This window comes from Syngnathus scovelli, chromosome 2, assembly GCF_024217435.2.
Source record: "Syngnathus scovelli strain Florida chromosome 2, RoL_Ssco_1.2, whole genome shotgun sequence".
In the NCBI taxonomy this organism is placed as follows: Eukaryota; Metazoa; Chordata; class Actinopteri; order Syngnathiformes; family Syngnathidae; genus Syngnathus; species Syngnathus scovelli.
The window spans coordinates 27,135,999-27,151,663 of record NC_090848.1 but is presented as its reverse complement, the minus strand read 5'-3'; the positions used below and the strand labels follow the sequence as shown (position 1 = coordinate 27,151,663).

At 42.7% G+C, this 15,665-nt stretch overlaps 1 protein-coding gene and 1 long non-coding RNA gene across 8 annotated transcripts in view; one reads left to right on the top strand and one right to left on the bottom strand.

Moving 5' to 3' along the window:
- The window catches only part of LOC125988674 (disco-interacting protein 2 homolog B-A), a 128,920-nt gene extending 115,890 nt beyond the window's left edge, over positions 1-13,030 (top strand). For 5 of the 7 annotated variants that reach the window (XM_049754158.2, XM_049754157.2, XM_049754156.2 and 2 more), the window contains 7 exons: positions 3,270-3,440; positions 3,535-3,596; positions 3,664-3,721; positions 3,797-3,871; positions 6,111-6,285; positions 8,780-8,903; positions 9,898-13,030. In XM_049754158.2, coding sequence (XP_049610115.1) covers positions 3,270-3,440; positions 3,535-3,596; positions 3,664-3,721; positions 3,797-3,871; positions 6,111-6,285; positions 8,780-8,903; positions 9,898-10,150 — 918 coding nt within the window. In that variant the 3' untranslated portion in view covers positions 10,151-13,030. Of the gene's footprint in view, positions 1-3,269; positions 3,441-3,534; positions 3,597-3,663; positions 3,722-3,796; positions 3,872-6,110; positions 6,286-8,779; positions 8,904-9,897 lie in introns of those variants that run through there. The other 2 variants (XM_049754159.2, XR_007488431.2) reach the window with 2 other exon arrangements.
- Positions 13,031-13,123: 93 nt separating this feature from the next.
- On the bottom strand, positions 13,124-15,347 carry LOC125988727 (uncharacterized). Its single transcript, XR_007488482.2, has 2 exons — positions 15,273-15,347; positions 13,124-15,118 (listed from the first exon to the last, which is right to left on the bottom strand). It is a non-coding gene; the product is annotated as an uncharacterized lncRNA (long non-coding RNA).
- Positions 15,348-15,665: the final 318 nt, after the last annotated feature.

Sequence of the window (15,665 nt, the reverse complement as noted above, 5' to 3'; positions counted from 1 at the left end):
GTCCAGGAAGCTGTCTCCACGTGTCGGAAAGGGAACATGCTGGTGAAGCCTCGGGAAAACAGACTTCAGGTTGGCATGATTGAAGTCTCCAGCGAAGATGGTGAAACCGTCAGGGTGCGCTGTTTGCTGTTCACTGACAGCCTGGTACAGTTCACCAAGCGCCGCGATCCTGTCTCCTTCGATGTTGGAAGGCAGGATGTATACAGATGCAAATAAATACCCTGTATAGGTCTATCCTCTTTCGATGCAAAATAAAATAATATTCCGTCAAAGCAATGGTCTCTGAGTTGCTTCTTGGGTATAATGGTGGTTCCTTGGACAAAACCATTTGAAAACCCCTGGTGTAGTGTGTTAATCCTGAAGGTGGTCACTTTGCATTGCTTGAAAAGGTAAACCAGACTTCAAATAAACTTGCAATACGTACATGCCCTCTAGCGGCCAACACGAAACATGACATGTTTGAAATTTCTATACAAAGGTAATTAAATTCCTAATTAATACATATACTGTTTCTACTATGCGGATCTTCATTTAAAGGATGGTTCTGGAACGCATCTCCCGCGATAAACGAGGGATCAGTGTATTGCATTGCTTTTTCAAAAACGTTTAATGATGTAAAAGAAATCAACTTTTTAAGCAAGTGTCAATACAGTTGCATTAACTAATACAGCATAGCTCAGAACCTCATTTAACTTAATATTTATTGAACAACAATGTAAAATAAGCATAAAATAAATAAATTGTCACACAGCTTTCAAATTGTTCACATCGGCCAGAAATCCACACTGCACACGTTTTCATTTTTTTACACCAAAACTCTGATGAGAAAAAAAAGTTACGGCACAGAGTGGCGCGCAATTCGCTATATGGTAATTAAAATCAATGTTTGCGTCTTTGGACAGTCCAACAGCTGAAAAACGAACAAAGTAAAAAGTAAAACATACCAGGTATGCCAAGTTCTTCACTCAAGATCCCCCATGCCTGCTCCCGTTTTGTTGTATCCCAGTATAGGTACAAAGAAGTACGTATTGTACAGCGAGGGGTGAGCACGGATGGTTGTTTTGTTTTTGACATTCTGAAAATCTACTCCCTAAACTGAACTTGAAACCCAAGATGAATTACTGTACACTACACCCTTTCTCAACGAGGAGGAAAGGCCTATAGGTTAAAATTACCGTAATTTTCGGACTATAAGCGCACCGGACTATAAACCGCACGAGCTAAAATTCAGGGATATTTTAGTTTTTTTCTTATATAAGCCGCACCGGACTATAAGGCGCACGTGTACACGAGTTATTTACAAAGAAAGACAGTACACAGAAAGCATTTTTAAAGTTTTGATAACATACTTTAACATATCTTTCTAAACGCTGCCTGGGACGCAGCAGTAGTACCGCGGCAACACGGAAGTAACACAGCACTAATAGGGCTAAAAAATACTAGTAAAAGTGAGAGCCATCGTCTTCATCTTCCTCCTGTGCACTGAAACCATCAAAGTCTTCCTCCTCAGTGTCGGATTGGAATAGCGTCAGATATACTTCGCCACACACTTTTTCAGTCTCTCTTTTGTTGTCGCTTTCATGCATTTCTTCTAGCATTTTCCATGATGAGGGTATGTTCATGCTAACTTTATTCATGCACAAAGCTCTAAGTTACATTACACTAGCGAGCTACACGTATAGCTCCAGAGTAGATGTGACCGGGAAATACATAAAGAAAAGGGTGACGCAACAAGATGTCATCAACAATAGCCCAGTGCCCCCTTGTGACCGGAAGAAACCTCTACAGTGCATGTATGAGATGCTGTAGTTCTTACGCTAAGAGCCAAATCGACTGCCTTTAACTTAAAAGCGGCATCATATGCATTTCTTTTGTCCCCCATAATGAGGGTTTGTGTATAAAAGCTTCCTTTCTTCAGTAATGTCCGTCTTGATCTCGTTCTCTCTTCTTTGTGTCAATTATACGGCACTATTTGCCTGGGGGATGGACATACGATCAACACACCACTCTTCTCCCCAGTGACCCTGTCACATTTCCCTCCGCCCAGCAAACTGTCCACAGCCTTTTTACGAGTGTATAAAAGTGATCAAGTCATCATAAAAATCACGGAAATAATCCTATATAAACCGCACCGGACTATAAACCGCTGGGTTAAAATTTTGAGAAAAAAGTTGCGGCTTATAGTCCAAAATTTACGGTATTGTAGCATTGCAGAATGAATCAGGCTAAGCAGCAAGCCAGCAACAAGACCTTTCATGAGAACAAAAAAGGATTACTGTGACTGTAACCACACCAAATTAAGGAAGTGTACCATTTTGGCTTGAAGCAGCCATTTTTGTCATGGATCGGAATGGAGTAGGGTGACCAAGTGCAGCTTGGACCAGGGTTTATTGGAGAACACAAACTAACAGACTCGGCAGACTGATGTAACTTACTAACAAAACCACAAACACAAACTGAACAGACACATGAGACAAAAGACAGGGTGACATTAACAATGATCCGATAGGAAGTGACACACAGACAAGACTTAAATACAAGACAGGTAACAAGAGGCAGGTGACTGAGATTACAATGATTGTGAGGTAACACAGGAGGGGAGGGGCGAGTACACAGACGCGGACAGAAACCATGACAACCTACATATAAAACAGCCAGGGACGAGTCGTGACAATTTTAGGCAAATTAGAGGGCTCCGACTTTGACAAACTGTTCTTGGTAATTTGCCCAAATGAGCTCCAGTGGGAAGTAGGTTTCCTAAAAGGATGGACAACGCTCTATTAAATAATATTTTTATATTGGCGAAACATTGAATGCATTTGGATCCTTCACCATTTAAAAAGAGGTATAAGGGCCCATTCATCAGTGTTTGTAGCTTTAATTCTTATTGTATCCCACAGTAGTAAACCACGATGGTGCAGGTTGTCAGAATGTTGTGGCTTATCTGTTTATCTGTAAGAAGTAAGCAAAACGTTCCTGTTGAACAACTCTTATGGTAAAAATATTTGACATACACAGCATTATCAACAATTGGATGGTCCCTGTTGCGATAAATATGGTTGTCTACCTGGGGCATAGTTTCCATGTTTCACTGGTAGATCAGAAATAACATGTTTCTGTCAAAGACAAGTCTACAATTGTGTGTGTGTGTGTGTGTGTGTGTGTGTGTGTGTGTGTGTGTGTGTGTGTGTGTGTGTGCGTGCGTGCGTGCGTGCGTGCGTGCGTGCGTGCGTGCGTGCGTGCGTGCGTGCGTGCGTGCGTGCGTCTAGGCACGTGGTGTAAATCTGTCGTGCGTGCGCAGCTGCGTGGTGATAGCCGAGGAGAGGCCCAGACTTACCCTCACGCAGTCTTTCTCCAAGCTTTTCAAGGATGTCGGTCTGTCGTCGCGAGCCGTCAGCACTGCTTTTGGCTCCAGGGTCAACCTGGCCATCTGTATGCAGGTGGGAATTGACATTCAGGTCATTCAGGTTTATGCACTTAAGTACATTAGTGCATCTACATGTTTCCTTTTTTGTTTTCCTGGCTGTGTTGCAGGGCACAGCTGGACCAGACCCCTCCACTGTCTACGTTGACATGAAGTCATTACGCCATGACAGGTAATGCTCAACACTATCTTTAGGACATTTTTAGGGTAACAGAGTTATGAGTGTCTCTGTTGCTAAGGGTGAGGCTGGTGGAGCGTGGAGCACCTCAGAGTCTTCCACTCATGGAGTCAGGCACTGTGAGTGTTGATTATTGATAAATTAGCACCATGACACAGATCCAGCAGCTATCAGCGATTGTGTTCTGTTTGAAGATTTTAGCGGGGGTGCGAGTCATCATCGTCAACCCAGAGACACGAGGACCGCTGGGAGACTCCCATCTTGGTGAGGTAAGTGGCTAGAGAGGATAGCAGGAACTCACATTGGCTTAACTGGGCTTTGACCATATAGCCATATGCTTTTTGTGAGGATGTTGATTTAGACCTGTTTGAGTTTTTCAGGTTGAGATGTTTGACAATAATAACCAAGTAAAGCCAGATCTAGACTGGGTACCTGCTGTATGTTTGTTACTTTTGATGAAACGTTTGTGTATCATTGTGGTAATGACCTTGAATTGAATTGATGTAAAAGAAGAAAAAGAAAGAGTTGTTCATAGACGTTTATTGTTCAGTGGTCATTTGTCCTTACAGCAATTTACGATACTTACAACGTAAGGTGTTTCAAGGTTACAAATCGCAAGTAATAAACTACCATAAAATCCCGTAAGGCTAAGTTAAACCTCAATTTTAAACACTTCGATTCTACACAATTTTCTGTCTAATGCGATTTGGTCATGGACCCCAATTTTTTTTATCGCATTTTAAATGGTTGAAATTGTAGAAATTACAGTGCGAAAAGACAAGAGGCATTATTTACTTTTGACGACACAACGGCGCGTTATTTTTCTCCTACCATATTCCTCAGCAACATGGCGCTGCAAAACACCTGTCAACCCATTGTCCATCTTTCTCAAAGAGACTGCAGCAGTAGCTTACAGGTTATATATACATTAGCACAATGTAACAAATCAATTAATTATTCATTTTCACCCAGCACAGTGAAGTTATTCCCCAAGTGCAAACGTTTTTCCCTACTGCAATTACCCGATACACTCGCATGCACGGCTCTGTATTTTTTCCCCTTCCAAGACTTTCTAAATAACATTCTTTCGGGTTAACACCATTCCCAAATTCTTGACCCCAAAGTCCGCATAAACTCTAAGCTTAGCTGTACTCCTTTCCCTCCCCCCAAAATGATCCCCAAATTGTAATGCATTACAGCACTCAGTAACTAATACATGACAAAAGCTCATCGTGCCATAACGCATCACAATAATTCATTAATAAATGATGCGTTATTCAGCATTTTTTGTAATATTTTTACAGTTATTGAGTCCTGTATCATGTTACATTTTCAGGATTACAATAAATAAGTACTCACAAATTTGACTGGAAATGAAGTCCATTGCGTCTATTACAAGATGGGCTACTTTCTTTACCAACCACTGCGAACAGGATTTTTTTTTTTACCTCTCTGAGGGATTCTTGATGCAATTTACAAACACATTGCTCATTTTGCATCACTGCAAAAATGTTTTCTATATTTGAAACAACAACAAACTTAAAACATTGTTAAGAAGTCATGGCTTGTTATAATAAAAAATGCAAAATTGACATCCATCCATTATCAGAACCGCTTATCCTGTCGAGGGTCACGGGTGTGCTGAATCCTGTCCCAGCTGACTTTGGGCAGTTGTCGAGGGACACCCTGAAGTGGTTGCCAGACATTCGCAGGGCACAGAGACAAACAACCATACGCACTCACACCTACGGGCAATTTGGAGTGGTCAATCAGCCTACCATGCATGTTTTTGGGGATGTGAAAGGAAACTGGAGAATTACAACTTATTGAACCCCTAATCATGCCTCCAAAGAAAGCAAGTGGGAGCAGTAAAGTCATCCTTAAACACAAAGACGCTCTTAAAGCAATGCGACAGTGAGCGCCCGGCGCGCTGTGGTTGCGCGATCGGACCAAATTAAGCTCCTTTCGCACTGAGGTCCACTTAAATTTTGGAAAGTACATCAGGATATTAAAAATATTTTCTAAATTTCAGCGACGGCTCTGTCACAATAATGCGACCAGCGCGGTGTAGTTGCGCGTTCGCTGGTGCGCTGCAGTTGCGCGATCGACCAAAATTAAGCTCCCTGCGCACGGAGGTCCACTTAAATTTTGGTAATTACATCAGGACTTTTAAAATATTTTCTAAATTTCAGCGACGGCTCTGTCACAATAATGCGACCAGCGCGTTGCAGTTGCGCGTTCGGTGACACGCTACGGTTGCGCGTTCGGCTGTGCGCTGCATTTGCGCGATCGGACAAAAATGCGCAAATGAAAAAAATGCTTAAGAAAGGCTTAAGAAAACATGATCTCTTCTCGAACAGCCTTCTGGAACGGATTGTGGTCGAAAACCGAGGCTCCATTGTATACTCTATCACTATTATTTAATACTCGCGTTGGGTGTGTGACAAAAAGTGACTGTGAGTCAAAATTAAATCCAGTTTGTGGAAGTGTGTTCTTACATGTGTGTAGATCTGGGTCAACAGTCTCCACAGTGCGAGTGGCTACTACACTATCTATGGCGAGGAGAGCCTGCAGGCGGATCACTTTAACACCAAACTCAGCTTTGGGGATCCCAACACGCTGTGGGCTAGAACAGGGTACCTGGGCTTCATCAAGAGAACCGAGCTACTGGATGCTAGTGGAGGTCAGCCACTGTTTTACAGTTTACAGTCTCTTTGGTACATTTCTAAGATCAGAATTGACATTTACATAACAGTGAGTCTATTTCTCAAAGCAATACTTACAAATAGCAAAACAAAATGGTTTCCCTGCAAAGGTCTGTCTCAAAATCCTTCGTGCATCTCTCAAAATAAATCAAAACAAATATTTGTGTCCCCGAACTTATCAGAATGACAGGTCTTGGTGTCACTGTGTATGGCTATGATATGGCTGGCTATCCCCTTTTATTTTCTCAATCGATTTGATTTTAATTCATAAGAGTTCACTTCTCGGCGGCTCGGTGGCGCACTGGGTAGCACGTCCGCCTCACAGTTAGGAGGGTGCGGTTTCGATTCCACCTCCGGCCCTCCCTGTGCGGAGTTTGCATGTTCTCCCCGAGCCCGCGTGGGTTTTCTCCGGGCACTCCGGTTTCCTCCCACATCCCAAAAACATGCTTGGTAGGCCGATTGATCACTCCAAATTGTCCCTAGGTGTGAGTGCGAGTGCGAATGGTTGTTTGTCTCTGTGTGCCCTGCGATTGGCTGGCAACCGGTTCAGGGTGTCCCCCGCCTACTGCCCGATGACGGCTGGGATAGGCTCCAGCACGCCCGCGACCCCCGTGGGGACTAAGCGGTTCAGAAAATGGATGGATGGATGGATGGAGAGTTCACTTCTATTTCAGTAGGTGCCACTGACGCAGTTGACCCGTGGCGGAGCTGCCAAGTGGTCAAAAATTGTCCATTTGTTTATTGATCGATATTTGTTGAATCCAATTTTAATCAATTTAATTGAAAATATCATTTTTTTATTCACTGGTTGATAGGCATATTTGCCAACATTTGGTTGTGAAAATGTGGAAAAAAATGTTTTCAATAGCGTATAGACCTAACGTTTATTTGCCAAGTTTTTTGCCTTATATTCACCACACGAAGGAAAATTATGCCAGCTGTTTCACAGATATTCAGTAAATTTCCATTGAGGACAATGAATAAATGAGCAGTTCTATTTAATCTCTGCTGACCGCCAGGAGAAGGTGCTTAAAGCAGTTTCCTTTGTGCATTCGCAGTCTAAGTACGCGTACCAAATTAGTCATATGTGACCCCTGGATGTGTTCTGTTGTCACCCGGTTCGTACGTTTTCTCTTTTCTTCTCATTGACATTTTGCATACCGCTGGGTCTTTCTCTACCCTGAAGAAAGCACGTATTTGTCTATCATCATTTTCACCCCGTTGCTGGAGAGCCTTGAGACCGTTGGTCAGAGCAGCAAAGTTTCCCTCTCTAGACGCTGCAATGGCATTTAACTTTGAGTGTAATTCTTTGACGCCGTTGTGGCGTGTTTGAGGCCCGGTGTGGTCACATTCTCTAACCTCTGACTAGTAATGTGTCGCAGAGTAACATTTTTTTTTCACCGGTTGACCTCTGCGGGAGAGCAGCATGGATGCTGCTGTTTTCTTTAGTGACGCAGTCCGACAGGCTTTTGGGCTGATGAGCAGGGAGCACGGTGATGTCCTTTCCAGTCGAGGCGCGCCGCCTGCCAGGTGTGGCTGGTGCAGTCACCCCTGATGGAGGCCTCTAGGAAGGCTCTCTGTAGCTTTCCTGTGGAACCGGGGAAGCCTTTTGCAATGGGAGCGCTGGAGAGAACGATTAGGGCTCACAAGAATAGGAAACTGCATTGGAGTCTTAATAGGAGCCTTGCCCCTTGGGGTAGACTCAGAGCACCCTCTATATCTCCGCGCCCCTGCCCTCTGCTGCAGTTTCCGACCGTGGGCATGGTCCCCAGCCAGCTGGCTGCTTTGCTGGCTGGGTGGTCTTGACCCAGGGGTACAAGTTCCAGTATCGACCTACTTCCTTGTGACAAAAAAGACTGGTGGATAATGACTGACAATGGACCTGAGAGGGCTCAACCATCACTTCAAGGTGCACTTCCACATGCTAACTACTGCTGACGTCTCGCGAACGCTCAGCCGGGGGGAGTGGTTTACATTTGTCGACCTGAAGGACGCCTTCTTCCACATCCCAATTGCACTTCACTTGCTGTCACTGGTAGTTCCATATGGTCTCTTTTGGGCTCTCCCTCACCCCAAGGGTCTTCACACGTTTTGTGAAGGCTGCACTTGCGCTCCTACAGTCTGCGGACATGACGGTGTTGCCGGACGTGGATGACTGGCTCATCTGTACACCGTCAAAGGCTCAGGTAGTTCAGGATACGTCCACTCTTGCGTTCCCGTGTTGCCCGAATGGGCATCTCGGTCAATTTAACCAAGTCTATGAAACCTGATTAACACCAAAACAGAATTTAACGGCTACGAAGCATTGTTGACCATAAAAGTACAACTGACACAATGATGTCAAAATTGGACAAGTAGTTTTGAGAGACCTACTGATTCTGACATTGGAAGTGTACCAAAGCAACTGAGAAAAGTTGTAAACTAAGGAGTAAGGAGGGAAACTGTTAATGACGCAATGATTTTCTGCTACAGATCGCCATGATGCCTTATTTGTAGTGGGGTCCCTGGATGAGACGCTGGAACTAAGGGGCTTACGTTACCACCCCATCGACATTGAGACGTCCGTATCTCGAGCTCACCGCAGCATTGCAGAGAGGTGAGTGCTTAGCTTGTTTTTGTGGTACAGTTGACTCCACATTTCCGACACTACGTTCAATATGGTGGTGGGCTTTAAAAAGATCGCAAGACAGGTTGTGTCAAACTTTGTGTAAAATTATAAGATGATAGAAGAATGTAAAATTGAAATACTATAATTTATTAAATCAGGATTTACTAAAAAATACCCAATAAAAAGCATTGCTTTGATTTATGTGTTTATAGCCTTTACGTGAATATATTTGTTTGTAATTTCCTGAAATAACTTTCTCCTTCACATTCTAGTCAATGTTGAGTCCGGTACGCACCATGTCATCAAGCAACACAGTGACTAAATAAATAGAGGATACACTATAGGTGCCTATGCTCAAGGCAACTCAAAAAAATATTTGTAATATGTTTTGTGCAGCCCAATTAGTCGAAACATAGTGTTTTGAATATTGCGTTTGTTGAATATGAATAAGGCAGGCAACATCCAACTGTTAATCCATCTCAGGCCATTTTGCCACTTGTCAACTGAAAATGACATCACAGTTTGCCAGGTCTCAGGTCACAACCAATCGCGGCTCACCAGTTTTCTGAAGCTGAGTCGTTATTGGTTGTGATCTTAGACCTTGCAACTGTAATGTAACTTTTCAGCCGCCCCCTGAGATGGGTGAAAACGGGCACATTTTGCTGCTTCACTTATATTACACAAGCACAATATATTAATCCAAATGCCGTGTTTAGACTAGTGGGGGCACATACCACATATTGTAAGAAAAATGTTTGGGTTGATTTCCCCTTTAATAACAAAAGCACCCACAGATTGCTCTATTTTTTGGTCAGTCATCAGGTATCCAATGCAAGAAACAAATCCAGTATTTATTCTTCTGGTAAACATGCATATTATTCCTTGTTTGGAGGCTTATTCTTTCAGAAACTGTGGGTGGAATTTGAAGTGTGCATAGATACTAAGTAATCCCAGACATCAGACTTGTATGTGTTCCCACCAGCGCCGTGTTCACGTGGACTAACCTACTGGTGGTGGTGGCCGAGCTGAGCGGCTCCGAGCAGGAGGCATTGGACCTGGTTCCCCTTGTCACCAACGTGGTTCTTGAAGAGCACCACCTTATTGTGGGCGTAGTGGTCATCGTGGACCCGGGCGTGATCCCCATCAACTCCAGAGGAGAGAAGCAGCGCATGCACCTGCGCGACTCCTTCCTGGCCGACCAGCTTGACCCCATCTATGTGGCCTACAACATGTGATCTGAGAGAGAGGAACATTACGAGAAATCAAACCGGGCTTCCTTTGTCTCCCTCATTAGTAATCTTTTCAAACTAAACTATGTTTAATTGCTTGTATTCTTCCATCTGTTCATTGCTCTCCATGTAAACAGATCATCAACACATTTATTTTCTTTATCGTTATTCCCCCTACACCCTCATAAAAGACCCTCACTTCTCAGTGTCAGGGAGGCGCAGCAATTGAAACTACAGAGAAGAGGTGGAACTTTCCTCCTTCCCCTTGCACTTTAAGTCCTCGCACCTCCGAGTCCACCTCCTGTCTGGTCAGAAGGGGACACGCACATTGTTTGCTTTCCCAGGGGCGAAACCTCCACTTCAGTATTAACATGTGCCGCCAGCCGGGGGGGTCCTGATATGTGCACACTGGCAATGCATGTTACAAAATGTTCTGAAAATACACTGAGGCTGAGGTCCAATTGCTTTATGATCGTTTACCTGCTGAAAACTGAATTTTCTTTTGCTGCAACCTGCGGGTAATAGCCAACACTAGGTTGAATATATAATTGAGCAGGGTTTTCAATTGACAGCACAAATTGGGTGAATTTCTGCACAAATCTTGCACAAAGGAGCTTTTAGCTGAACAGCCCACTGCATGGTAAGGCCATGTTCACACCCATGTGGATATTTACAAAAATATACGTATGCCTTTCAAGTAGACATATTTTGCATTCCCCCCAAATTCAAAGCGATTCCTAGGTGTCTCAATAACATGTCAGTAACATGTTTTCATCAAAATAACCAAAGCATAAAAACTTGCATCACATTTTACCCACCGTAATTTTCCCTTATTCATATTAACCTGTTTTCAAGATGCAGTCTTGTCTCATGTAAGTGAGCCACTGTTTCCACTCCAATCTACTGCTTCAATCAAGTATGGCCTGTTACCTTGATGCCTCGCTTGTGCATAATGACAAGACAAGCAGCTATTTGTTGTCAAAGAGCAAAGCAAGCCCTCATGAAGACCATTTGTGTGTCCACTGGTGGAGGTAGCACTTAATCACCAAGCTGCCAAATTAAATTTTTCAATTATTGCAGTGGATCTCTGCATGAGGCGCATGCCCCATGTCGACAACTTGGCTCAACTTTCGAGTAAGTGCCAGTTAGCACAGGCTAACTTGCGATGCACTCTGCTTACCTTTTAGCTGGCTATTGTAGTGTTCTGTGTACTCCAGGGGCCGGACTCCAACTGTGACTTAAAAATAGTGGATTGTCAGACAGCCTAGCTTCCCAGTCATGAATGGAGATACTCAGTGTGGGGATGAAATTATGCAAATAAGCTGCATTACTAGGCTACAGTCTCACAAAATTCTAAAGGGCTTGCTCACATTTGGGAAAATAGGCAGCTAACAAAGGATTTCTGTGGTTGTTTAATTTCACACTTGATAGGCATGTTGTAGATGTATGTTGTAAAAAAATTGGAGCTTGGAAAATATACTTTTATTGTATTCTTTTAAATATCAATGTATGTGTGGACCTTAAGGGCTCCCACTTGACTTGGCCTCAACTGGTCTCTTGCTAGAGTCAAAACAGATTTTTATTGCATTTTTATTACAGATTAAACAGCCTTGAAATAAATGACAAGTAATCCCTTTTAGCAAAAAATGCAATATGTCTAACAGCAAGGGAAATGTATGTTCTAGACAATTTATTAAGGACCTTCAAATTGCTCTAGTCAGCGAGAAATATGGCAACTGGATGTATCAAAGTTAAATGCAACAAATGACCCATTGAAAAACACCCGGATATCAAATGACGTTTTATCATCACTGTATTAAAAAACAGACTTGCTGGACATTTCAGTTATAAGTCCCAATCTCAAATCCCTTGTTTTTTTTATTTTTTTATTTTTAACCCCAGATGTGGGTGACTCTCAATGACATGGTCATTGCAAGCACATGTTCGCATTGTGTGCAGTCGTTTTGACGATGCTTAAAAGCTGTCCTATCAGCGCTAGTATGCTGTTCAAATAGGTTGCTTGTTAGGAGGCAGAGTTGTGCCTTTTCACAAAAAAACTCCATTGTGACACAATGGATGAAGGAGTCGTATTATTAAGAGATCAGTGAGTGAGGAAACAACTTTTTGCCTTATTGAAACTCTTGGAACTTTTAATTTGAACCTTCTCCAATCATACTGTTCATATCTCTCGCTCATGTCGTCTTTACGTAGTCCAAGGCTTAATGAATGTCAAACACTTGAAAGCAAGGTAGGATGGCCGAGTGCTAGTTGTAAGCAAGTCATATAGCAAGATACATTAACAAAGTTGTAGGGGATCAATGAGGGTATAAGGATGTCAATTTGTAATCTGTGTTAGGTCAAATACTGTTATCAACTGGTGTTATTGTGTACATGCAAATAGTCTACACTTGACTGGTCTTTAATACTTGACAGCATTTTTCTGCTTTCATTTGAAAAACAAAACGAACAAAACACCAGATTTATTAGACTATTCTGGCCGGAACACCATGCACTTTTCACAATACTGGTGTGTACATGGGTGTGCGGGAGAGCGCGTGCGTGCTTTTATGATGATTTTTTTTTTTTTTTTTAAGAAATTTGAAACTTCTTTAATGATTTGATTTGTTTTCGTCTTTTATGTCACCACCACTGTAATGTTACCTTTTCCATCCAACTATAGAATTTAAAATACAGGATCTTATAGAGTTTTAATTTCTTTTTTATTCTTAGTGTGACCAACGTCACACGTTAACATGTTAAGTGACATGTATGCAACAGGCACGTTAAAAGCACTCATGCGTCAGTGAAGCATTTGAGTCACTTTGTGACTATTCTTCTGTTGTAACTCTTACAAGTTTTTAATAAAGTTTTATAATTTAACGTCAACGTTTTTCGGTGCTATTCTCTTAGAGATGTGAAAATGTCCTCTTATACTGTTGCTGTTCATTACGATGTTCCATAAGGGATTGTCTTCATTAACATTCATTCCACATCTCCAAAGTAATTCCAAGCACAGGCTGATGTACCCACAATGTATACCTCAATAATGACTTGTCGCCTCACTATGCATCGATGAGCCGCAAGGAGTAGTTTCATCAATGGTGTGATTTCTTCAACGCTGTCTTGACAAGCAAAAACAAAAATTTCATGCTGTCGTTGGATCTGGTTCATGTGAAATAAATAAGATGCTTTGTCAGAAGCTCCTGTCATTTTGCCAAGTTTCACTCACATTTCATAAATACCGTAAATTTCGGGCTATAAACCGCACCGGATTATAAACCGCACCAGCTAAAATTCTTGACTTTTTTTAGTTTTATACTTGTATAAACCACACCGGACTATAAGCCGCACGTGCGCACGAGTTATTTACAAAGAAAGACAGTACACAGAAAGCCTTTTTAAAGTTTTAATCACATTAACATTTTGTTGTAAACACAGAAGTAACAGCACTAGCTGGGCTAAAGTTTGAATAGCATTAACATTTTGTTGTTAACGGAATTAACAGCACTAGCTGGGCTAAAGTTTTAATAACATTAACATTTTGTTGTAAACACGGAAGTAACAGCACTAACTAGGCGGGTTAAAAAAAAAAAAAAAACATACCAGTCAACAGTCACTGAGAGCCGTCTTTGTCTTCCTACTGTCCACTGAACCCAGCAAAATCTTCCTCCTCAGTGTCTGACTGGAATAGTGCCAGATGTACGTCGCAACACTCTTTCTCATTCGCTCTTTCGTTGTCGCTTTCATTATCACTCACGTCCTGAGGCAAATTCACTCCTGAGCTTGTGCTCTCCTCTCCGTCACACAGCAGACCGGCTTTTCGAAACCCGTTGGTGATGGTGGATTTTTTCACACTGCTCCACACTGTCATGATCCACTGGCAGATTTGTGCGAAAGTTGCTCTTCGCATGCGTCCAGTTTTTGTAAACGATTTCTCGCCGCTGGTCATCCAAGCCTCCCATTCAAGTCGGGGGGGGGGGACTTTAAATCGATTCATTTATTCCAAGTTTACGTGCAACCGCTCAGTTCCCTTCTTTATCAGCCAGCTCAATTTAACTTGAAAGCTGCGTCATACGCACGCCTTCCATCATTGGGCTCTGTTTACGCTAACGTTCCTCGTGCACAATGCGCCACTACTGTCTTCCTCGACGCATATACTCCACCTCTTTCACTTACCTTTTCTGCTCGAGTCTTCCCTGATGGCCGTTAGAAAAAAATGCATGTAAAGTCGCAGCATGATCGCGTAAGGTTTTTAATGTTTAATTACCATTTGTAAGAGAATATACACAAAGATGATTGTCAGGAAAGAGATGATTATTTAGGGACGCATAACTTTTATTAACATAACAGCGGGCCACAGCCTTTTTATGAGTGTACCGGACTATAAACCGCAGGGTTTAAAATTTGAGAAAAAAGTAGCAGCTTATAGTCTGAAATTTACGGTAAATGAGAGACAACAGCATCTGTCCTGTGTGTGGTGGCAGTGTCACTCAATGTTGGTGACCATAGCATGCCATGGTGGCAATCCCCTTAACCCACCCTGTTGGTGAGGGATGCCCTCAAGCCGAAGGAGTTCTAATGAAGTTTTTTTGTCTGTACAACTGTGGAGGCAACAGATGGGTACTGGTAGGCCAAGCGGAAATCAGCTTTGGTGGTTACTGAGGCAAAACCTCAGGCTTGGCATGAGTTTAGCAAGGCCGTGGAGAACGTCGTCTGGATGCCTTCAAGGGGGTCCAGTACAGTGAGCTCAGTATCACGTCTGCTTTTTGAAGAGGCTGTGGTACTGGTGGCTTCCTTAAAATGCAATGTTCATCAAGCCATTGGGATAAAAATTAGCACATCTGAGACCAAGATGCTCGGTCAGAGTCTGGGTCCTTTTTTTCTTTTTTTTACTTTAAATCCTCTCCAATGTGTTCTTTTTAGCTGGGGAGTACTGCACTGCTGGTTCACTTCTTTGCACTTGGGTCCTTCATCCTGCCACAAACGTAACAGGGATGTGCTCAGTGCAGTAATCAAAATCAACTGATTTTGTTTTTCATGTTGACTCCTAGCAACCTGTTAGGATAACTAGGATGTGTCCAAGTTTGTTGACAAGTGTGGAAATATTTAATTGACCTTACTGTCATACCTCCATGTGGCCATCTCCTGTCACGGATCAGAGACCGGGTGACCAAATGCAGCACGGACCTCTATTGAAAAGGGGGGAAACCTAACGAGCTGTAGCAGGTGTTGGCAATTCCTTGATTGGGGCTTGGCTGGAAGTCAGGTGACGCAGGAACGTGACATCTCCATGTAGTTTTATGAACCTATGAGCCCCTTTTTTTAGGGAGGTGACCTTGCTTGCTTTTTTGCCTTTTTTTTCTGTCTTTCCTTGACATAATAAATGCATTGGTCTATGAGCAAGTTTCATGATACTGATGACGCTCCAAAGTTCCCAACTAAGAGGCTTAGAGCAATACAAGCAATGAAGTCTCTCCATTCTACTTTTCTTTTTTTTTTTTTGACAGTAATGATCAACTGT